The 25,549-nt window shown below is 39.1% G+C and overlaps 1 protein-coding gene across 4 annotated transcripts in view; it reads left to right on the top strand.

Annotated features, from left to right (window-relative positions):
* The window catches only part of COL19A1 (collagen type XIX alpha 1 chain), a 553,058-nt gene that overhangs the window by 323,751 nt on the left and 203,758 nt on the right, over positions 1 to 25,549 (top strand). For all 4 annotated transcript variants that reach the window (XM_072142184.1, XM_072142183.1, XM_072142182.1 and 1 more), the window contains one exon: positions 17,988 to 18,032. In XM_072142184.1, the coding sequence (XP_071998285.1) occupies positions 17,988 to 18,032 (45 nt within the window). The remainder of the gene's footprint in view (positions 1 to 17,987; positions 18,033 to 25,549) is intronic.

The raw sequence follows: 25,549 nt of genomic DNA, 5'->3' as shown, positions 1-25,549 counted from the left end.
TTACTACAACAGCAAATTTTATGGTTTGTGATATCGAAAATAAAAAGCTTGTTGCTTTAGAGAAGACTATGGAAGATGTAGTTGTCATCTGCTATCCTTGTCCATTATTATGAGTTAGTGTGAAAAAAAAAAAGCAAAGGGGCACCAACTAAGGACAAACTAGGCAGGTAGTTGGTGGTAAATAATCTTCTATTAATAAGAAAAATACAGTTTTCACATCACTGATTTTACTACCAATAATTAAAAAACAAACATGGACCACTCAACCAATTAGTATACATTGGTTTTTGTGTTTCAGCATCTTCTACAGACACACATTTGATATATGTTGTTAAAACTGTACTATCTTGTCTGAATTCCTGACCCTATGTTTTCTTCTCAATTTTTTACAAAGCTATTGGTTGTGGCTTGGGGGTGATTTATCTTTAGCCAGGAGCTGTGCACCTCTTTTTTTTTTATTGGTGAGCTTTTCAGCTCATTAGTTTTATCTAGTAGGTGATTTCCACTAGAACCAGGCAAATAAGGCACAAACCTGGACAAAATGCAAAGTCTGTCCACAAAATGAACAGGAAAAAAGCCAAAAATATGATACATTCCCCCATGGTGTTCATTATTGTATATTATGTTATAGCACACAGATGTATGATGAATGTATAACATTGACTTTTTCTTAATGTTAATATACTCATGTACCACCTCAAAGAACCATTGTAGTTTTATTTTCTGTACTAAATACTATAAGAGTACCAGGAAAATGTGAATATGGCTTCAAGAGTTTCCAAAATGTGTCATAATTACAAATTTTATGAGCTGCCATCCACATTCCCCCAGCCCAGATTCTAACCATAGATTCTCACTATCCAAGCTTAGCAATACTTCCAACCTATATATAAACTATAGTCAGTTATTCCTATAAGTAATTTCTTTATGTAAAAACTAGCTACAAATTGGAACAGACCATAATAAATCCTATATTCAACCTTAAAAAAATTTGAAATTGGTTAAATGGATTTACATTCCTTGCAGAAGTCACACAATCCTACTATAAATGCTTCCCACAGAAGAAAAGAAATGACCTATGGGCACTGGATTCATTTTTCTTTACATGTAAAATACATGAAAACTGTTCTAACTGCTTACAATGGTAACATTAAATGGTTAGTAAGAAAGTAGGAATCCATTTCAACATAAAGATGCAGGAGACTTTGTTGAGGGAAGAGCATATAATCAGATTTCCCTAATCTCTTCAGCTATGCAATCATTTTATTTGCCAGAGGCTGCAGGAAGATGCTGCTATATTGATTTTCTGTCGAAAGACATTAATGAGGACAATCATTCGTGTTTTTTTGCCATCTAATAAGAGCAAAAAGCAGGTTTAGCATTGTCCGCTCACTACTTTTAATTCCGCATACAATGGGCCAGAGATTTCCTAATATATCTCTATGTAAACCACTATTAGTAATCAAGCTTAATTTGCTCCTAATTATTTGGGATGTTAGAAACAAGTTTACATCAGAGCTTAGTTTTATAGATATTGGACTGTGGTTAGTCTTAGAGATATTGTCACACTTAGCAACAAGACCACACACAATGGCCCTTCTGCACCTTTATATGCATTTAGTTCAAATTAAAGGGGTGTTCCCATTTCAGCAAATTAATGTTATTGTATGTATTATAAAAAGTTATACAATTTTCCAATATACTTTCTGTATCAATTCTTCACGGTTTTCTAGAACTCTGATTGCTGACATTCTATAGAAAGCTTCTAGGTTTACTTTTGAGTAGACATAAATCTGCCCATAGTCACACAGGTGCAGATCGTTAGTGTCAAACACGGTAATTAGAGCTGTGCGATGTAATGAGCCGTGCACCTGTGTAACCATGGTCAGATTTCTGTCCACTCAAAGAAAACCTAGAAGCTTTTTATAGAATGACAGCAAGCAGAGTTCTAGAAAACCGTGAGGAATCAATACAGAAAGTATATTGGAAGGTTGTATAACTTTTTATAATACATACATGATTTACCTTCCTACTAAGTAGATAACTAACTGCTATGTTATGTACACTCACCGGCCACTTTATTACACCTGTCCAACTGTTCGTTAACACTTAATTTCTAATCAGCCAATCACATGGCGGCAGCTCAGTGCATTTAGGCATGTAGACATGGTCAAGACAATCTCCTGCAGTTCAAACCGAGCATCAGTATGGGGAAGAAAGGTGATTTGAGTGCCTTTGAACGTGGCATGGTTGTTGGTGCCAGAAGGGCTGGTCTGAGTATTTCAGAAACTGCTGATCTACTGGGATTTTCACGCACAACCATCTCTAGGGTTTACAGAGAATGGTCCGAAAAAGAAAAAACATCCAGTGAGCGGCAATTCTGTGGGCGGAAATTCCTTGTTGATGCCAGAGGTCAGAAGAGAATGGGCAGACTGGTTCGAGCTGATAGAAAGGCAACAGTGACTCAAATCGCCACCCGTTACAACCAAGGTAGGCAGAAGAGCATCTCTGAACGCACAGTACATCGAACTTTGAGGCAGATGGGCTACAGCAGCAGAAGACCACACCGGGTGCCACTCCTTTCAGCTAAGAACAGGAAACTGAGGCTACAATTTGCACAAGCTCATCGAAATTGGACAGTAGAGGATTGTAAAAACGTTGCCTGGTCTGATGAGTCTCGATTTCTGCTGCGACATTCGGATGGTAGGGTCAGAATTCGGTGTCAATAACATGAAAGCATGGATCCATCCTGCCTTGTATCAATGGTTCAGGCTGGTGGTGGTGGTGTCATGGTGTGGGGAATATTTTCTTGGCACTCTTTGGGCCCCTTGGTACCAATTGAGCATTGTTGCAATGCCACATCCTACCTGAGTATTGTTGCTGACCATGTCCATCCCCAATGTGCCCAACATCTGATGGCTATTTTCAGCAGGATAATGCGCCATGTCATAAAGCTGGAATCATCTCAGACTGGTTTCTTGAACATGACAATGAGTTCACTGTACTCAAATTGCCTCCACAGTCACCAGATCTCAATCCAATAGAGCATCTTTGGGATGTGGTGGAACGGGAGATTTGCATCATGGATGTGCAGCCGACAAATCTGCGGCAACTGTGTGATGCCATCATGTCAATATGGACCAAAATCTCTGAGGAATGCTTCCAGCACCTTGTTGAATCTATGCCACAAAGAATTGAGGCAGTTCTGAAAGCAAAAGGGGGTCCAACCCGTTACTAGCATGGTGTACCTAATAAAGTGGCCGGTGAGTGTAGATGCGCACACATGCCCCTATATCTTTCTTTTTATTTTCTAACTGCTCCCTCTGTACGAAAAGTTATGAAATATTAGAAATGTGCATTCCTTTTGGGGGCATTAGGAGAGACCATCTTCACCATAATAACAAATGCACTTCCATCATCCTGCACTTTCTCTCATCTGTCTCCTGTCACCAACATCATTCCTAGGTTTAGCGAGATGTGGAGCTGTATTCCTGAACAACTCTGCCATTGTCGCCTGAAGCACTTCAGCCTTATTTGCATATTTTTAAAGTGAAGTTTTGGCTGGCATAGCCCAACATAACTTAGCAGTTAGTTTGGGTAGGTAAATTGTGGTGACAACCCTTTAAAATAAATCTACCATTTGTTTTTATGCATTATGAACCAAACATATATTGATAATGCTGTAACTACGCTGATACAGAAACATATCTTGTTTATTCCCTGAACTGAGTGGTTTTGCTCAAAAAAATTTTTTTTATAGGAAATCAAGACCTTGGGAAAGCTGGGTGCCTATGTAAACACATTACATTGAGCTTCCAGAACTGTCCAGAAAGGACAGAATCAACCTGAGCTGGATGACTCATACACAGCAGTTGGGCGATGGTGCAGTGATTGATGACTTCTGCCTGTAAGTGACAACACAGTGATGATGTATTCTTGGCTTATGAATGGCAGGACAAGGCTGAATAAGTTCATTAGGGTAAAGAGAAGTATTCAGACAGCCACAGGAGCAGGAGAGCCGCATTAGCAAAATGTTATGATTGTTTTTTAAGCCAAACCACTCGGTTCAGGGATTAAACAAGATATATTTCTGCATCAGTGTAGCTACAGCATTCTCAAGGTATGTTTAGTTCATAATGCATAAAAGCAAATGGTCAGTTTCCTTTAAGTATGATGGTACAATCAAGTCAGACATCTTCATATGTGGAAATATTAAATAAAATCACATTTGTCAATGAATAAGCCATCTTTAGGGGTAAAGAGACAGTAAAATAACAAGAATATACAGATAAAGTTTGAAGACAAACTTACAACAATTTCTTGTCAACTTTTTGTGTTTGCTTTTCTAAAGTGTTACATGTTTGACCATTTGACTTTTGCGCAGCATGAATAATAAGAAGTTTGCAGACCCGTGGAAGTAACATCTTGATGACATTTATACAGACATTGGAAATATCTTGTTCATTTCACTGACATAAATAGCAAGGTGTTCCTACTGTTTTGTGAAAAAAAACAAGTCATTTCGAGATGTATACTTTCATCTTGTCTGTGAAATGTTTTCAAGTCTCTGTAATCAATTCTTTTCTTTTATTTTCTTTAGAATGTTCTAATTTACAATTGAAGAGCTAATTTCCCTGTACCGATACCATACTTTCAAGGCTCAGAGGCATAACAAAAATTGAGTTTCATAGGGTAAAGGTCTTAACAACTGAAGGGGAAAATGCAGATTAAATTTTTGCAGGAGTCATCAATGCAGTTGATTATTAATTGCTACGGTTTTGTATCATCATTTGTAATATCTGTACCAAAGTCTTCCTCTGTCTGCAGAATGTAATCACCTGGAATAGTATACTTAGAGGGGTTTGTTTCCATCCTCATTCATTTCTGGTTTTCTGATCTAGGCTTTCATATTTTGACTCTCCTTTTGCCTGTGCTATTCTGTACCTTTACTGCTGTGACTTGAACCTATGACCATACGTTATGGTGTTTTCCATGTGCCTATTTTGTTTTGTGTTGGCAACTTGGCATAGGGCAGGAACGACTTGTACCATATAAACTTAGGATACGTAAAGGCAGGCATGTAAAAGTTTGGAGGGGCTCAGTTTAGGGCTCAATGTTCTGTCTGCCCTTCCCTGGTGCAGAATCGTCATTACACTATAGTATTATTTGGATAGGTGATTTCATGAAGGTCAACATTACTCCTAACTCTTATTATCTTAAAATCTAGTGCAACCAGAAATTGTATGGCTTATTTGTGTTTTGTAGTATTTATCCTGTATGTATCCTGAAAATGCTTATTTTCTGGCTCAGTGCCTATACAGTGGATGGGCACTTTCTGGGGTGTTTGACAACCCATGAGCAAGAATTTGTGTTTTTCTGTAACTGATCCCTTTCTGTACTCCCTGGGCAATAGTGGAGCAGAACAGGCTGAACATGCGGTGTCATGCTGATTATTCAGAACACATCCCTTCTGATTTAACTCTCTTACTATCTTGCCTTCTACTTACCGTATTACTACTACATTGCTGCAGATGGATTTTTAGAGGTGAATGAAACATCAAAACAATATACTATGATCCTGCAGGGTTACCCTAATCTACCATTGAGATGTTTCCTTCCACACTTCTCCTCTTGGCTTGACATTTCCAGACATATGTTTTCACAAGATAACCAGCTTTTTCAAAGAATATGGTCATGTAATATCTCACAATATTTTAGTATGCCCTGTGAGCAACAATCTGATCATTGCAGAATAAAGAGCTAAACTCACTGAAGCTTTAACTTAACCAAAATGTGCTAATAGGGTTGACCAAGATTTTAAAAAAAAGGTTTTGTATATGGCTTTATAGCTTATACTCAAATTCTCTGTTGGTCCCATTCTGCTGTGGATCAGCTGTATTTGCATACAGAAGGTAGGTGGTGACGCTTCATCAAACCACGGTGCCACGGCAGAAGGGAGTATTGGAGAATGGAGTATAAGTGTCACGTCTGCGCCTGCTGTCTCCTCCTGCCGTCTCCTCTAACCTCTCCTCTAAAATAAACTAAAGGTGGCCAGAGGGGGCTGCTTAAAAAAAATAAACGAATAGCATCCAGAAAGGGTGCGTTCTTGAATCTGATGAAGCGCTCAGCGCGAGCGCGCAATGCGTCATTCCTTTTATTGTTATAATTCTTTCATATTTTATTGCCATAATTGGCTTAAATAAAAGAAACTTTTTATTCTAAAAAAATGTCCTTTTTGAGCAAGCCAGCGCCGATTCCTTTACAAAGGTTCCAAATATGAGAGCAACGCACCCTTTCTGGATGCTATTCGTTTATTCTTCAAGTTACTGCATATGGACCTTTGGGGAGCCAGCGGTGGAACGGGGCAGCGGCATTGAGTCTCATACCAAGCATCAATAGGAGTTGTGCCCTACTTGCACAACTCCAAAAGGTGAGTGTATCACTACATCACAATAAATCCAAATTTTAACGAGAGTAACACACTATAGGAGCGCTCTTTTGTCTCTCCTTGTCTCCCCTACATCTCTACTTTAAAAAAAATAAAGATCTACTTACCTTCCGGTGCCCTCCGGGTGTCCCACGCTGCTGTCGCTCCGGTCCAGGCGCAATGTAAACAAACATGGCCGCCTGAGCAACGCTGGACTCAGCTTCCAGCCGGCCGTGGCCGGCCACGCCTGCCCGCACCCTTTCTGGATGCTATTTGTTTATTCTTCAAGTTACTGCATATGGACCTTTGGGGAGCCAGCGGGGGAACGGGGCAGCGGCATTGAGTCTCATACCAAGCATCAATAGGAGTTGTGCCCTACTTGCACAACTCCAAAAGGTGAGTGTATCACTACATCACAATAAATCCAAATTTAACGAGGGTAACAAACTATAGGAGTGCTCTTTTGTCTCTCCTTGTCTCCCCTACATCTCTACTTTTAAAAAAATAAAGATCTACTTACCTTCCAGTGCCCTCCGGGTGTCCCACGCTCCGGTCCAGGCGCCATGTAAACAAACATGGCTGCCTAAGCAACACTGGACTCAGCTTCCAGCCAGCCGTGGCCGGCCACGCCTATCCGTCCTACGCCTACCATTGTGAATGCGGGCCGGAAGGTTGTCGGGAGTCCAGCGCTGCTCCGGCGGCCATGTTTGTTTATATGGCACCCGGACCGGAGCGACAGCAGCGAAGGGACACCGGAAGGTAAGTAGATCTTTATTTTTTAAAGCAGCCCCCTCTGGCCACCTTTAGTTTATTTTCATAACTCTCGGACAACCCTAATAAAGCTGGTCCCATCTGCCTTAGAAAGATTCATGTTTGTACATGTAGTACTACTGAATAAAATCATAACAGCAGTGGTGGTTAGAGGCAAACTGTAATTTCTGGTAAGTGCAATTGTTCATTGAATGTAACTATCTTTTTTGTCTGGTTATTATTTGTGAGTGAGAAAATAATATTATTTACTATGTGAGTATTGCTGTTATTGCAATAGCAGTTTCTTTGAAATTATATTTTAGAAAAAATATAGTGCAGCCCAAACCATACAGCAACATTAAAATACATGTACGCAGTGTCTGCGCTTGAAAGCTTTCTTTTTGACTAGCTGTGTACAATGAAATAAAAATATCAGTTATAAATGACATAGATGTCAAGGTGCACGTTTTTTTCCTGTTTACTTTGCAATTACTGGCTGACATTGTGTCATTGTTCTCAAAGTAAAGTTCCAAAAAAATGTGTTTGGAGAGAACAAATTTTAGCAAGAAGGTGACATGGAGGAAATACTAACATTAATTGCCTAAAGCAGAGCACAAATTAAACTTTCTATCAATGTAAACTGTTGTCTTCTTTAACCCTTCACAACTTTCCATGCAGCATTATCACTCCAGTATCAGTCCCAGAAATACTCATACAAGGTTTACCCACAGTATCTTTGAAAGGAAATATGACTTAATTCAGAAGGCACTGCTGTTATATCTATCATACCTAATATCAAAGGAGATATGCCATGACCTGTTGGTTTCAGAGTAACTTAGATGAAAAAACTTATGATGATGATGATGATTTTACATCTTCTATTAGCAAATCTCTTTTTTACTTGCCTGTTACCAGGCCAGGTCCCTTCAGTAATGGAATGGATATTCAGGTCACATTGGAGGTTTTGCAGTGTCAACTTCTCTTTTAGCTGCCTGGATGATATTATGAGAGCATCCTATCCAGACATTACCTTCCTTTATGTGTTTCATGGTCGCGTAGCTCTTACAACCTCTGAGTTGCTCTCTGGAGACCCCATGTGTCTCAGTACAGCCTCCAATTGCTTAGCTCTAATACACATGAAGAGTGGTGACTGTTCCTGCATTTTAAATTAAGTATCTGAGTATGTTGGATTATTTTCAGATTTGTTTGATTTGATAACACAAACCTATAGATGTAGCTAACACTCATTCAGCAATATTCAACCAAAACTACAGGATTCATATTTTTCCATTATTATTGTACATGTGTCTTGTTTTGAATGCTGTTCTGTATGTTCAGATATGGTTGAATTACCATATCATCATTCCGAAAATCATTCCGAAAATCAAAGGATTTATAGAGTAAATTGTGAAAATAGTTCTCAACACCCTATCCATGAAGACCAAAACAATCTGTTTTGGCATGCTGAGGATTTCAAAATCTTGAAATTGTCTATAGTGATAGCCAAACCCCAATTTTGAAAATCTGTTCAGATCTGAGTACCGAACCTGGCCATGAACCTCCACCGGTATCATCTGTGATCACTGCTGGCACCGATTGCGGGTGTTTACTATTTAAATGACAAAGTTACCAAAAACATGTAAATTACTGCAGGCATGCACATGTCATTGGGGAGCAACGATCCTCTCCAAAGTGGCGGCACCCTGCACCGCTGGCATGCACTAACAATCACAGCCACACAAATTTAAATCCCAGCAGCATTTAAACAGTTTGCCCTTGACCAGGTCCACTCAATATTATGGGAAAGATTTATCGTATCCTGCGCTCAAATGATAACTTTAGAGTAATCTTCCATATACTCCCTTTTCAGCTTTATGTGACTTTGTTAATTTTTCCATGTTAATTTTAGACTCATTGGTAGCTTATTAGGCTCTCTACACACGACCATGGTCGGTCCATAAAAAAACTGCGCACCAGCAGGGTTTGACGGATAAACCACAATGCAGAAGATGAAACTCCATGAATCATAAAGATATATGATGCAAGGAATCCCTTCTTCCCTGTGGAGCAGCAGTACTGAAATTTAATCATGTTTACAGTACAGTGCTGTTCTTTTGTGTGTAATTAGGGTCTCCTTATGGTATATTACACATTAAAATTATGTATAAGGTCCTGTCTCTGCACTGTGAACAATCAATAAAATCTGTACCTGGTCCATTTTTCACAAACCGACCATGGACATGTGCTGTCAGTCGTAGTCTGTATTTTATTATCATTTGTTCTCTCTTATAATAGATAACAGTTCTCCATTTACTGACAAATTCAAAACAGTGAATTAGAGGAGAAACGAGAGAAAGAAAAGAGACAGGAGGTGTGTCTAGGACAACATAAGACCCTCTATAGGTACTTTAGTAAAACTGGTGTCACTCATCACAGCTCTTCCCATATAGAGATGAGCTAAAAAGCAACAAAAAGGCAAAGACCTGAGTATAATAAACAGCTTGTTTTTCAGCTCCTGGCTAGACATTCGCTTTAATGGTTGCTGTAATTGTTGGCAAAACTAAAGTGTGGACAGGAAGGAGACAGGGAAAATATGACCAGCCTGGATGAGTTTCTCTTTTAACTCAAAAAAATCATTAGAATTCATGCTCCCTGTCACAGCTTGGCATTACAGCCTGCAGAACATATCAGCAAATAGTGATGATTGCTTTATGTTTTAGTATTGCCTCATCCAACATTTAAACTTGATACTTTGTACATTTTTGTGATGAATTTAAGCCATGTCTATAAATTATATATCTATTTCTGCATTTTAAGAGTACTCATTAACTCTTTCTCGTCACTGCAGAGACTAGATAGATGTATTTTTTATAACATCATTTTGATTTACTGCATGTAGAATGAGTCAGTGCAATGTGCACATTTATATAGAATTATCATTTTGTGGTCTAGTCTTTTAAATAATGCAGTAGTGATTATGAGTTACCGCGCTTGATTGATTGGTACAAAGCATAGGTCATTGTCATCATGGATGTGTGATGATTTGGAGACTTGTTAAAAGAGAGACATAATTTAGAGACCTGTAACAAAATGAGCTAAATCAAATAAGATGCAGAATTTGCAAAGAATAATTGGGGATGTATCTTTTGAGCCTTTAAAAAGGTTGCTCATGTGTGAACAATGAAAAGCGAGCAATTGCAAAGTGGCTACATGGTGAGCCTTTCTGAAGTAACTAGATTTTGAAGGTACACAAAAATTTACTACGAATAAAAGATTCTTATTGTCACTTTCTAAAAAGAGAGAAAGATAAAAATGGATGCTAAATTGCTGTAATTAAAAACTGTATTTTGGAGCCAGTGTTTGAATTCATGCACCGAATTCAGACAAATGAGAGGTATTTTTCTATCTAACGTTCCATTTTAACCTGTAATGTACTGTAGACATTTATGTTGAGTTTTTGCATAGCATTAAAGTCAGTAGTTACAGCCACATGATGTATGCCCACCGTACAGAGGGCATACATCGGCGCTGCGGAGAGAGGAGCAGGTGATGAGCACAGCTCACCCCTGCCCCTCTCCATAGGAATATACAGTGCACGGCGCTGTATTACATAGAAAGATAGGACATGTCCTATCTTTCTATGGGCTACGGAGCGGTACGGTGCCGCATGTGTGCAGCACCGCTCCCATACAGGGTCGAGAGCCCATAGATATGTAGGGGGGACTATATACGCCGTATATACGTCTCCCATATGTTCGTGTGACTGTAGCCTTACTGTACACTCTGTACGCCTTTTTGACATAAAAAAACAAATGTAAATGAGTGGCAGCTGAGTAAAACCACTCATGGTTTAATTTAAACTATGCACCCATATGGACAGAAAAAAACTGAAATCTAGATATTTTTGTTAATTTATAAAACAAGAAAAACTTAAATATCACATGGTCATAAGTATTTAGACCCTTTGCCCAGTATTGAGTAGACACACTTTTTGAGCTAGTAGAGCCATGAGTCTTCTTGGGTAGGTATAAAACATTAGCTAGGTATAAAACCTCTTAAGACGAGATTTGTATCAGGGCTCACTTACTCTTACCCAACCATCACCTGACCTGAAGCCTATACAGGCGGTCCCCTACTTAAGAACACCCGACATACAGACGACCCCTAGTTACAAACGGACCTCTGGTAATTGGTAATTTGCTATAATTTAGCCCTAGGCTACAATAAACAGCTATAACAGTTATTGAAGGTATCTGCAATTAAGAATTATTATTAATCCTGGTTCTTATGACAATCCAACATTTTAAAAATTCAATTGTCACAGAGACCAAAAAAATTTGTCTGGAGTTACAATTATAAACTATACAGTTCCAACTTACATCCAAATTCAACTTAAGAACAAACCTACAGAACCTATCTTGTACGTAACATGGGAAATGCATGTATCTTTGATTTTCAAATAGTCTATAGCCCCATATAGCAGACCATCTTAGAGCACCCCAGTTGATGTGCTTGGCACCCATCCCCTACCTAAAACAACAATCGGTATGTTAAATCTGGAATTCCCTGTATAATATCAGTATATAGGTGTTGTCTTACTATATATCACAATAGACTACCGTATTTTTGGGACTATAAGGCACACATAAAAACCTAAGATTTTCTTAGAAATCCAAAGCACCCCTTATAGTCCGGTGTGCCTTATATATGAAACAAGCTCCGGGCCACGCCAGCAATATCCTGCCAACACCCTGCACAAGGGCACAATACCCCACATCAGTGCCCTGGCACCGCGATAACAACATCGTGCCCCAGAGCCACGGCTGCAGCCCTGCATGGCCGGCAGTACCAGAGGGGAACTCGGCAGTGACTGGAGGAGGCAAGGCGGAGGAGGGCAGTGGACCCTACTTACATAGGTCCCCGCTACCGGAGACCCTTCACAGAAGATCTCAAGCGGGAACTGCAGACCATGCGGGGCACGAACAACAGGCACCATAGCGCGAACCAACTTCTGCCGCGTGCACGGACACCCTTCTAACCATCTTCCTTGTTGCACCTCTGCTTTCTGTGTCCTTGCTGCTGCTTTGGGAGGATGGTGCCGAATACGGTCCGCGGACAGGAACCTGCACCTTATAGTACGGTGCGCCTTATATATGCACCTAGACGTCATAGCTGGCCTTTATTCATAATGCGCCTTATATTCCGATGCGCCTTATCATCCGAAAAATACGGTAGTTTTTATGACCATCCCATAAATACCATTTTTCCTATGTATTGCATACCCCCTAGCTCCATACAACTGCAGTCTGGCAATGTGTAAGTAGTGCCAACTGCTTAAATATAACTCCAGAAATACAAGTTAGGATGTTAGTAACAGATCCTTGAGTTAAAATATATTGCTTTTATATTAAATATTATATGAAACAATTGTTAGTCGTCATTCTTTCTCCTTTCACAGTGGCATCACTAATGTTAGCTTCTAAATTGTTCTAAACCCTTTATAATATACACATGACCTCATAACTTTACTAATAAGGTATCCATACTTAGATACTTTATTTGACTATTTAATATGACTAGAACACTTACTGGCAGTATGAAGAAAAGCTAGCGATGATAAATCATCAAAGTATTATATTTACAGACACATAGTTCAATGCCAGCCTGCTATTTATTTGCCTAGGGCATTTCATAGACACCATCTACATGGATATATTTTATACAGTTTATCGGTTGTCTGTTCCCTGACCTCCTTTCCAACCAACCAAAAATGTATGAGTCCTTTAACAGAAAGTCTCCTGTCTGCACTATAGATCATGCGTGCACTATTTAGGCTTTGGCAGATTGGTAGCTGTGATTTAGCCCTTGAATGCATGGACAGGCAAAGGCACCTTGCAGAGTTAAATGATCCCTGTCATAGCTGCATATTTCAGGTGGCACAGATGGAGTTCACCCTTAGTGTATAGATATAGTCACGCACAGATGCTTCATTTTTCTAAAGCCTAAAAATACAGAAAGAAATGACTAAATACACAAACATAATTGTGGATTGCCATTTTCTTACAATGTCATGTTGTTGCTTTTATGGTCTTATTAGTGACTGGTAGGGATAAGTGATTAATTGAAAACCAATTCTGTTACCAATGCATTGAATGTGGTTGTCTTTTTCATGTAGATTAGCTGGTTAGCTCCATAGAAGTTAATGGACCTGTATAGTCTTATTGACTTCCGCAGATTTATTGGTATGAAGAAGTTCCTTGTGAGATATAATTCTTGCCTCTGTTCATCTGTCACATCATTCCCTATATCCTCACTCTTAAGCAGCAATTAAGATCCTTGGGCCCTGAGTTATATATGAGTAGAGAATTAATATAACATAGTTTGACCTAATTGGCTGGAACAAATGAGAAGTATAGGTGAAAATGAAGAAGCAATACAATGGAAGTTGATGAGTTTGCTATATCCATAAGCCCATCGCTCCCTACACTTCTCATTACTAATGACTGACAGTGCCGAAGCACCTGCCTTTAAGTTATTGGGCAGGGAGAGGAAAGGAAAGCTGGAAAAACTATATGTGTATTGTTATTATCAACAACCTTTTTTAATGTTGCTTTCATTTGTCAAAATAAAAATAATCTTATTACCTATAATTTCCACTTGCAATGAAATGTTACATATTACATGGCAGTTTTATAACTTAAACCTGAACTCTCATTGGGTGATAAGAATTTTGTTAAATAAGGTCCCAATGATGACACAGAATCCACGATAGACTGTGAGGTATGGTGATTGGTCACCTATTCCCTCCCCTTACAGAAAGAACTCAAATACAAGTACAGGTGGTCCCCTACTTAAGAACACCTGACTTACATATGACCCCTAGTTACAAACAGACCTCTGGATTTTGGTAATTTACTGCACTAGTCCTATGCTATAATAAACAGCTTTAATATTTATCAGTGGAGGCTGCAATGAAGCTTTATTGTTAATCCTTGTTCTTATGAGAATCCAACATTTTTTAAATCTAATTGTCACAGAGACCAAAAAAATTTTGACTGGGGTTACAATAATAAAGTATACAGTTCCCACTTACATACAAACTTGTATGTAACCCGGGGACTGCCTTTACATGTACACAACATTTCCAAGATGTCATATCCATACTACAAGCTCCATGCTATTGTAAAACTTATCTCTGAACGACTTTTGACAGAGAATATTACTTCCTCCATAATCATACACAGGACAAAGTCAAAAACAAAATTGAATTTAAAAAATAAGTAGGGGCTGATGTATCATCAAGGTTACCTTTTTAAGTCACTTTTAAGCATTTTACTTTTCTGTTTAATCTGAAATGTTGTACTGCTGTTGTTCAATTTGTCTCATAAGTTTAAGAGTAATGCACCTTTTAAAACTGACCACACCAAACGAGCCAGTGAGGAGTCTGATTTACCTTTTTTTGATATGTCTTGTTTTTTAAAGCTATGTTCTCTGTGGGTTTTCGTGCTACTTTTCAGACTGCCCCAATCTACTCCAAACAACACACCACAAAAATTCCACCACAAAACACCAAAAGGCAAAAATGTCTCAAGTAGATTGGCTTAATATAAGAAACGGTATATTTTTATTCATAAAAACACAATTTAAAAACACACAAAAATGGAGGACTATGGTTTTATGCAAACAACCTTCATCCCACTGGTTTGGCAAGGAAAATTGTAATGATACATAGAGTACAATAGGCAATATGGAGGCATTAGGCTACATTCACACTGACGTATGGAGGACGTATATACGTCCGATATACGTCCTCCATAGACGTCAATGGGCGCACGGCGCCCTACGGGAGCGGTACAGTGCAGCACACGTGCGGCACTGTACTGCTCCGTACCCGGAAAAAGATAGGACCTGTCCTATCTTTCTCCGTAGTACGGCGCCATGCGCCATTAATTCCTATGGAGAGGGGCGGGGGTGAGCTGCGCTCACCTCCTCCTGCTCTCCCCGTACACTGCCGTTGCCCGCTACGGTACGGTACGGGCGGGCAACGGCAGTGTGAATATAGCCTTAGTGTGGGGACATTAACGTATAATGGCCTAAATAGGTGAGGATACATTTGTGAATATCTACAGGCTGCTGTTAAAGCAATTTAATAACAATGAGAATAGAATGCCTACATACAGTGTACAAAATGTATTACCTAATATGGCTAGCCAGCCAGAAACATGTATATGGTTAGCCAGAAACCTGTATATGGTTAGCCAGAGACCTCTTGACAGGCAATACACCTGCGGCGTCTTTCCTGACCTGCTCCACTCGGGGATTCTGGTAAATATGCAAATATGTTTTCCAGGATAGGATAAGGAAAACATTGCCTCTTGGATACTTTGAAAGACAGCCCCTTTATCATCAAGCATGGCTTTTTCGGAAAACCTTATGACATGATGCAGGAAAAAAGCTAAATCAGTGTATTTATTCCGTAAAGAACAAATTCCCAAGTGTAGTTAGCACTGTTTTGTCTTTACTTCTCGTCAGTTTTCCTTATGACATCTTGGAAGATGTATTTAATATTTCCCACTAAAACCAAGCACAGAGAAGCAGATATCTTTGACAAGTCTCTTTTTTCTCATTTGTTGGACACCAACACAAGTTTTCTTTTAGTTACATGTTTACTATTTATGCGCAAAGAACTGTGAAAGTGATTAATTGAGAATTTTTTTAAGCCTTAAGTTATAAAGAACAATTTTTAGACCCGTCACTAAACTTCTGCCAATTAATGGCCTGCTATAAATGGAAATGATTATACAAATGACTGTTATGAAAATGATCATGTACAGTAGATTGCAGACTTCCAGGTATGTTTCATTGAGTTGGTGCTTGTAAATTTAGAACAACTGTTATAAATGGCTTTGCACATTTACTCAAAAGAGCTTCAAAATTATCATTCCTCAAATTATTTATACCAGACCTGCCAGGAATACAGTTCCAAATCTAACTGTGAATAGTTTAACTATAGCTCAAATTTATATTGCAAAGCTGAATTCTTTTTACTTTAAGTGGTTTCATGTGATATTGATGACCTATTTATTAAAGCTAAACATAGTGCAGAGAAATGCAAGATGCAAGTATTGTGTATTCTGCATTGTGTTTGTTGCTAACTGAAAATGTTATTTGATGAAAAATACTTCTAGATTGCAACTGAGATTAAGCCAGGCACACATATTTGCTCTGAAACTGTTCCAAAATGATTAAAACCAAAACAGTTTGCATCAGTTTTCAGATATGTCATCCATTGACCTCCATATTATGAAATCTAATCACAACAGCAGATGGAGACCTTTTCCTCCACATGCACTTTGACCTCAAATTAAGTTCTATAGGGATAGGACCAGTCCAAAATCCATAATTTTGTTTTGAATTACAAAAACACAGATTTGCAGAAATAGATTCTTTCTTTTAGATACTGACCAATGTAAGACGATCTTCTGCAAGCATAAAGATTGATTCAAACATGTGAGAGTCGGAGTGCCACCAATGGAATACAGTTGATCCCTGACTTAAAGACACCCGGCTTACAGATGACCCCTAGTTAAAGATAGACCTCTTTGCCGACTGTGAGCTCTTGTTCCCATAACAGCAAAAGATTTTAAGAATCCAACTGTCACAGAGACCAAACATCTTTTTTTTTGCCTGGAGCTAAAATTATCAAATATACCAGTTCCAATATACAAACAAATTGTCAGGTTCACTAGGGAGAATGCTGGGACTAATGGTTCTTCTGGTGGTGCTAGCAGCGTTCTCCACAGGGGGGTACTGTCAGGTTCGCTAGGGAGAATGCTGGGGCTTCTGGTTCTTCAGGTGGTGCTAGCAGCGTTCTCCGCAGTGGCTACTAAGATCTCGCGCTGTCTAGGAGTTGTGTTCGGAACTGATGGGACTTGTGGTAACCCCTCTTGGTGCAGAATAACCAAGCACAATAGCAGGCACCATGCAGAGGTACTACAAGTCCCAGCAGTTCCGAACACAACTCCTAGACAGCGCAAGATCTTAGCAGCCGCTGCCCAGGGCGCACGCCAGAGACCGCTGGTAGCGGACTAGAGATGGAGTTTGTGCGGATACGCGCCGGAGGTCGGAGAACGAACCTGACACAAATTCAACTTAAGTACAAACCTAAAGAACCTATCTTGTACATAACCTGAGGACTGCCTGTATTGATACCCTAACTTTACAAAGGGTATTTCACTATGGTAAAAGGAGTTTTAGTAATTGTCTGAATTTATCTTGAAATGGTAATCCTGAAGCATCTCTGTGTTGTGAAGTTACTCTACTATTGCTCCGATATAAGCTGACAGTAGTGGGGACACCCATTTGAGAGGAATGGAAACACCCAGATGTAATTTTATGCATACATTTTTTTTTTAAACGACGGTCACCTAAGGGATGACTTACTGCAGAGTTTAAGTGAACCATATGCTTTGATAGACATTGACAGCGAATCTTTTAAAACTTGGATAACCATGTCATGTAAATGTACTGTACAAGTATTGACAAGATGAATAATGTCAACTTGCTATATCAAATGTCATGTTTACATCAGAATTTTGGTGTTACAAAAGAGTCATAGATCTTCCAAGCAACACAAATGACAATTAATAGGCTACCATAAAACCGTCATAATAAGGGTGTGAAGTGATCATATCTAGATAAATGCTGTAAAAAAATGTTCCAATCTTGTTATAGGCAAGGAATATACATTTTCTCCAATTAAAAAATATAAAATGCATGGCACTAATATTGATTTTTTTTTTCTATTCAGGGATCACAGGGAAAGGATGGACCACCTGGAGAAAAAGGAGATAAGGTAAAACTACACATCACACGTATGACAAAGCACAGTCTTAGTTTTCCACTGTTTTCCCCTGTTCTGTTGTTACAAATGTCTAGTAATTGTGTTTAGCTTATTTGTTAATGTGCTGTCTTCTCCTGGCAGCAGTTTACTCCACGGGTGACTCTTTTCTAGTCTATAAAGTCACTCTGTAAATCACTGTAACATTAAAACACCATGTGGATACAGCTGTTTTAAACTTTATAGTGTTTTTCATAGACTTGTTATCTTAGAGGCAAATTGTTTTGTGCTAATTTTCTTTATTAACAACTGGTCACATTTTGAGAACTTGTCTTTCCCCACTGCCCTGGGAACATCACTCAGTTTTTGAAATACTTTTGTAAATAAGTTGGACTGTTTTCCTCATATATATGATAAAGCTGTGGTATCAATACGTAGCCCCCCCCCTGTGTTTTGTATAATACACTATAACAGTATACATAAGCTGTTGCTACACAGTACACATTATGAATAACATGTAATAGAGTTTGTGCAAGGCTGAATAAAGCCCCATCTACCCTTAAAGGGATTGTACAGTTATATTTAATTTTATACTATGGGCTCGCAAAGTAAACCAAATAACCCCTGAATTAGGTAGAAAATCATCGCAGTGAAATATCTGGACCATATTCTAATTCCCTAGTGATACACACATCACATCAAGCACAATAGAAAGGAATGCACCAATAATTTCCAAATGAATAAACTATATATATATATATATATATATATATATATATATATATATATATATATATATATTTGATGCAGTTGTGGTTCATTTGCTGTTTGTCCACTTTCCATTGTGCCAAATAAATTCACTTTGAAATAGAAGTTGCTTGCACAAAATGCATTATCCCCCCCACCCAACCCCGCAACTCCTGTTGTACCAGGTACACGAGGAAGCTCCGGCCTCCTGATAAATCCAGCATTTTAATTCAGTATGTATTTAGGAAGCCCTAACCCTATTTATACCTATAGGTGATGTAAAGTATGATAGTTCTATCCAACTTATTATATTCTATTCTTATCCTTAGTAAATGGAATATCATTTCTACTTCTTAGAAATTACCATTTGACAGTAGTTTCTATTCACTGCCAAATGGAATGCCATTACTAGTTACAGAGCATTATACCACTTACCTAGGAATCTCCGCTTCTAGTCAGTAGTGTCAGAAAACAAATTTGTCAGTGTTTGAGGCCAGATTGGCAGATGGCTCCCTAGGGGATCAAATCACACATATAATATCAATAGCAGCTTGTGTCTTTGCAACTTTCTATAACAAAAATTTAAGATGCTATTTTTTCTAAAGCCAAATCAAAACAAAAAGAAAAGGAAAAATACTAAAGCAAAGTGTTTATATCTATCACAATAATCTTTACATATTTTCAATTTGGTTCTAGGAAAATAATACAAATAAATGTTTTTCTGGTGTGTTTTTTTTTCTTTCTCAGATGCCACACATAAAGTAGCTTGTTTTCTGAAATGCTGGTTACCCTTAGAAACAGAGATTTAGCTTGATTCTTTTGTTAGATAAGTGCTTAGAGTTCTGTAACATCTCAACTCCCACCATGCACTATGCTCTGGTAGCAGTTAATCTGCATATTCTTAAAGGGGTATTCCAGGAAAAAGCATAATTAATCTTCAAATGGTTCATTAAAATATTAGCTGATATGTTATTTAAAATTTTGGCCCCCCTAACAAATAAATGTTCTGGGCATACACCACCTGACTGGTCACTTCATGAAGAAAAATGCACAGGTGCGTTAGGCATGACAGGACTGTATATGCAGGGTGAATGGACAATAGTGATGTAATTTATTGAGGTGCAATGGACAATGGATGGATGTAGTTACATGGGACTGCATATTAATAGGGGGGGGCTTGGGCGGATACATTTACATGGGTCTGTATGTTAGAAGGCTGTAGGAACAGGAATTATATATTTGCATGGAACTGCATTTTAGGAGGCTGGGGAGACAAGAGGGATGCATTCATGTGGGTTTATATTGAAAGGATTCAGGCCTTATATGTAGCACTGCATGTTTGGTGGGTGTGTTTTTTTACTTTGCTTATTTGTGGATTTAAAGGGGTTGTCTCAGATTTGAAACACTTTCCATGAACAGGTAATACATGGTATTGCAGCTCAGCTACATAAAAGGACATCTACCGGAAAAGTGCCCTAATTAGGCTGCTCCTTCCACCTAGGGAATGGGGGACTGGTTTTTAGATGTTTTCTGGCATCTTTAATAACAAAATATTAACTTTGTAAAAAAACCAGAGGCGCTTAGGCTGATGGCGCCCGATTGCACCTTGGTTTCCCTGACTTTTAATTTATGCTTGCCCCCCACTGCAAGCCTCCTTCTGATCCCGGCTGGGTAATTGGATCTGGCCAGTGATGACAGAGCCGGGGCGTGGAGAGAGCGGGGTGTGTGCTCTTTCCGCGTTCCCGAGCTGGAAGCAGGAGGAGGCTTTTGGTGGGGGCATGCATAAATTAAAAGCCAAAGGAACCCAAAAGATGCTTGGGCGCCGTCAGCCTGAGCGCCTCTGGCTGTTTTATAAAGTTAATAGTTTTTCATTAAAAATGCCTAAAAAACCCTCCCCCTTCCCCTTGGCCAGTGGTGCCGAACCTATGGCATGCGTGCCAGAGGCGGTACTCAGAGCCCTTTCTATGGGCACCCAGGCAATCACCCAAGAATGAAGTTCACCAGACAGGACTCAAAGAATCTTCCTACAATGATAGGCAAATTTGCCCTCCCCCTTTCAACTGCATTGGTGTCCTTAGGAGGGTGAAGGATTGAAAGTTGACAATGAACAAGGATAAATAAATTACTGCTTAAATTGCTGTGTTTGGGCACTCAGGCTCTAAAAGGTTATCCATCACTGCCCTAGGCGGTACGAGCAGCCTAATTGGCACACTCTACCACCAGTAATCTGTTGTAATCTGGTGGTAGATGTCCTTTAACTTTTCTACAGCACAAACTGTTTCCAACTGCTGTGACTCCGTTTATAGAAGAAAGTAGCCATGTAAAATGCCAGAAAGAACCTTTAAACAGATGAGTGGGTTGCTTTACATGGGACTGTATGTTGGATGGAAGAGAAAGATTTGACATGGAGAGGTATGAATAACGATGTACATGGCAGGTCATACTGATTTAGATGGAGATATACCACCTGCTGGTACATCATTAACCCCTTAAGGACGCAGGGTTTTTCGCCTCATTTCTCGCTCTCCAACTTCAAAAATCCATAACTTTTTCATTTTTCCGTGTACAGACCTGTGTGAGGGCTTATTTTGTGCGTAACAAATTTTACTTTCCCGTAATGTTATTTATTTTAACATGCCGTGTACTGCGAAGCTGAAAAAAAATTCCAAATGTGGAAAAATTGAAAAAAAAACGCACGTGCGTCACGTTCTTGTGGGCTCAGTTTTTACGACTTTCACTCTTCGCTCCAAATAACACGCCTACTTTATTCTTTGGTTCGGTGCGATCGCGGTGATACCAAATTTATACAGGTTTTATTGTGTTTTAATACATTTTCAAAAATTAAACGAATGTGTACAAAAAAGAAAAAAAATTTTTTGCCATCTTCTGACGCTAATAACTTTTTCATACTTTGGCGCACGGAAATGTGTGAGGGGTCATTTTTTGCGAAATGAGGCGACGTTTTCATTGCTACCGTTTTGAGGTCTGTGCGACATTTTGATCATTTTTTATTTCATTTTTTATGTTATGTAAAAAGGTGTAAAAGTCGCATTTCGGACATTTGGGCGCCATTTCCCGCCTCGGAGGTCACCGCCGGCCGTAACCGTTTTTATATTTTGATAGATCGGGCATTTTGGGACGCGGCGATACCTAATATGTCTGTGATTTTTACTGTTTGTTATGTTTTATATCCGTTCTAGGGAAAGGGGGGTGATTTGAACTTTTAATATTTTATTAATTTTTTTTATTTTTTAAACTTTTTTTTTTCTTTTTTTTTTCACTATCTTTTAGACCATCTAGGGTACATTAACCCTAGATGGTCAGATCGCTGCTACCATATACTGCAATACTTCTGTATTGCAATATATGGCATTTTTGCAGCACATTCATTACAATGAGCCACTGGCTCATTGTAACGAATATGCAGCTGCCAGATAGCCTCGTGTCAAGAGAAGACACGAGGCTACCATGGCAACTGATCGCCACCCCCCGATGACGTTCGGGGGCGTGGCGATCAAAAAAAAGATGGCGGCGCCCACGCGCCGCCGTCTTTTAAACGCCGCCTGCGACTTTGCAGGCGGCGTTTAGGGGGTTAATAGCCGCGATCGGTGCAAGCACCGACCGCGGTTATTAGCGGTGGGGGTTTTATGCATTTTGCAAAAACCCCCACCTTTGTATGAAGAGGACTCAGCCCGTGAGCCCTCTTCATACACTCCTTATACCTCTGCGCCGTAGAGCTACGGCGCAGAGCGTTAAGGAGTTAAAGTATCACATTCAGCATCACCAGTGTTAGGGTGAGAATTTACTGGAGCAATGTGCAGTGATGGCAGTTACACATCATTACCATGGTAACTGAGCAGGACAGTCTGTTGGTTGGTCATCACTGGGAGCAGAGCATTAGAGGGAGGAGCTATTACTAAGAACTGAGTGTTTAAGGGAGTTGTATCATCCAGTACAACATCTATTCTATTTAAAGGGGTTGTCCACTTTCAGCAGATAATTGATATGGTTTGTGGAAGGAAATATACTTTCTGTATCAATTCCTTACAGTTGTCCAGATCTCAGTTTGCTTTCGTTATAGAAAGATCAAATGTTTGCTTCCAACAGATAGAAACGTGTCCATGGTGATGTGATAGACACGCAGGTGCACAAGCCATTAGAATCACACAGCTCCTATTACTCTCTGAGATAATAATGGCTCATGCACCTGCGTTTCCATCACATGACCATGGGCAGGTTTCTATCCAGTGGAAGTAAACATAGAAGCATTCTAAAGCAGGACATCAAGCAGAGATCTAGAAATTGGAAAATATAAATTATTTGCTGAAAGTGGACAACCCCTTGAAGCTCCATTTAGTGATTAATGACATTGAGTTTGTTGTATTCATTTATTTATAGTATTATGGCTTTTTAAATCGGATTTTCATATTCCCATAGTACCACAGTATAAATAAATAATTGCAGTTTGTCCATATTTAATAAGGTTTTACCAGTTGGGTGTTATCAATATAACACTAACCAAACTTGCTGAATGAGAGAAAAAAATATGAATTTTTGCATTTTTTTTACTAAACGTTTTGGTGCTGTAGTGGAGATGGAAAACAGCCTCTTGTCAGAACTTGCCAATGTTGCTGCAGTGTTGTGAGTTTAGCCACACCCAGGACGGTTTGTTGGAAGCTTTGATTGACAACTGCCTTGCAGTGTCTTTTGCCTGGGAAAGCTATATGCTGTAATTTTGAAGCTCAGCTGTGTATCACCCGTGACTTGAGTGATGGATGGCAGTTCCAGTCAGCCGCTGTGGGTGGCATCCAGGAACTCCTTCAAGTACCTGCCTAGTTCTATTACACCGGTTTTGTTAATCCCCTCTATATTTTTCTTGCTATTTCTTTTGCTATACTGTTTATCTGTGACAGAGGGTGTTGGCCAGAACCCTCTTTCACTATTGTGGAAGGCTGGTGAATTTGAAAAATAGAATTATAATGTTACCAACCTTATGCCTAGTGGTTTATTATGATGCAGGGTTAATTGAGTTTACTTACAGCATTGTATTTAAGTTTGAAGGGAACCTGTTACTTGAACTAACCTAGCATATCTTTGTAAACTGCTATTTCAGCAGTGTAGATATCCATATAAAGGCACACAGTCTGCTTATACAGCAGACTCACCTTCTATGCAAATGACCCCATGTGAGTCCAATCATCATCTTTCCTCTGAGCTGTGTCTGGCATATTAATGTCCTTTCTACTGAGTTATGCTTCCAGCTCATTCCCCATGAAGAGAAGCCTTGCTAATATAAAGACATTTGGGAAATATTAGTTATTAAGTTGTTTGGCTGCTTTAGTTATCTGCCTGAAAAGCAAAAAATTTAGAACTTTTAAAAAGAAGAATTTTTAGAATGTTTGCCAAATTTTTTTTCACATAAAAAATATCATCCAAATTTTTCAACTACTTTGAAGTACAATGTTTACTTCTCAAAATACCCCGGATATATTAAAGCGTTTCAAAGTTATAAATTCTTATACTGTCACAAGGTAGGTTTAAAAAATCAGGGTTGTTCCTAAAACCCTAAAATATTTTAATCCCGAAGGGGTTAAATTTGGTTTATCACGTCTGCTATTGTTTGACTTTTCTACAGATGTATGTTAGTGTTTTTCTTATTAATACATATGGCATTTAAGGGGTTAAGGTCTTTAGTGACTTTAGGGAAAAATGTCTCCAAAAAGTTGCAAACAGCTCCAAGCATTCTCCTACAACTGGTATTGGTAGGTGTAGATTTACAACAACATTTGTAACTTTTAGTCATCTGAAATGCTCTAATGGAGAAAAGAAGGCTGTTGGCTGAAATCTTGCATTACATGGTCTCATCAAGCCTCCCTTCATTAAGACACAGACCTCATGTCCCCTTTGCAGAAATATACCCCAAAGTAAGATGTCCCCCTTGGGGTTGGACATGTCTTCTTTATTTCTCCACAGTGAGTGGAGTTGATACCAAAAAGTACTATTTTGGTCGTCATCTGATCACATGACCTCCTCCCATACCTTCTCTGAATGTTCCAGATGGTCATTAGCAATCTTCAAAAGGGCCTGGACATGTGCTTGTGTAGCCGGCAGGATTTTAGTCCTTAGCAGTTATCTTTGATACTGTGGTCCCAGTTTGCTTAAAGTCATTGACAGTTCAATTCAGTTCTGGGCTGATTCCCGACTCTTTGTTTCACCAGTCCATTGTATTTTTGGGCTGACCCTTCTGTACCCTATTAATCGAGATCTTGCTGGGTGCCCCAGACAAAGGAAGATTGAAAGCCATCTTGTGTTTCTTCCATTTTCTACTAATTCCACCAAGCTGCATGCATTTTGTCCTGTATCCCATGTGGCTCTGTAAAGGGCTACAAATTTGTCTCTGGTGTTCTTAGACAGCTCTTTAGTCTGGTTATGGTCGAGAGGTTGTCGTATGATTGAGTGTATGGAAAAGTGCATTTTATGCTGAAAATGAGTTCAGACAAAAACAATGAATACAGGTAATCAGTGCAGAGGAGGAGGAGCTTCTTCATCAAAATCTAACAAGTATGAGAGGAAGAATTTCATGCAACAAAAATGCAAATGAATTATTTAAAACTCATACAATGTTACTGGATACTCTCTTTAGATCCAGTCTCTCACAGTTGATGTGTACCAACAATAAAAATAACAGGCCTCTCAATTCTTTGTAGGTGGAAAATCTTGTAAAACCAGCCATGTATCAACCCCCTCCCCCCCCACACACACACACACACACACTGTACCTGCTA

Source organism: Engystomops pustulosus, chromosome 3 (genome assembly GCF_040894005.1).
Source record: "Engystomops pustulosus chromosome 3, aEngPut4.maternal, whole genome shotgun sequence".
NCBI classification, from domain to species: Eukaryota; Metazoa; Chordata; class Amphibia; order Anura; family Leptodactylidae; genus Engystomops; species Engystomops pustulosus.
This window is presented reverse-complemented; position numbering and strand designations above follow the sequence as displayed.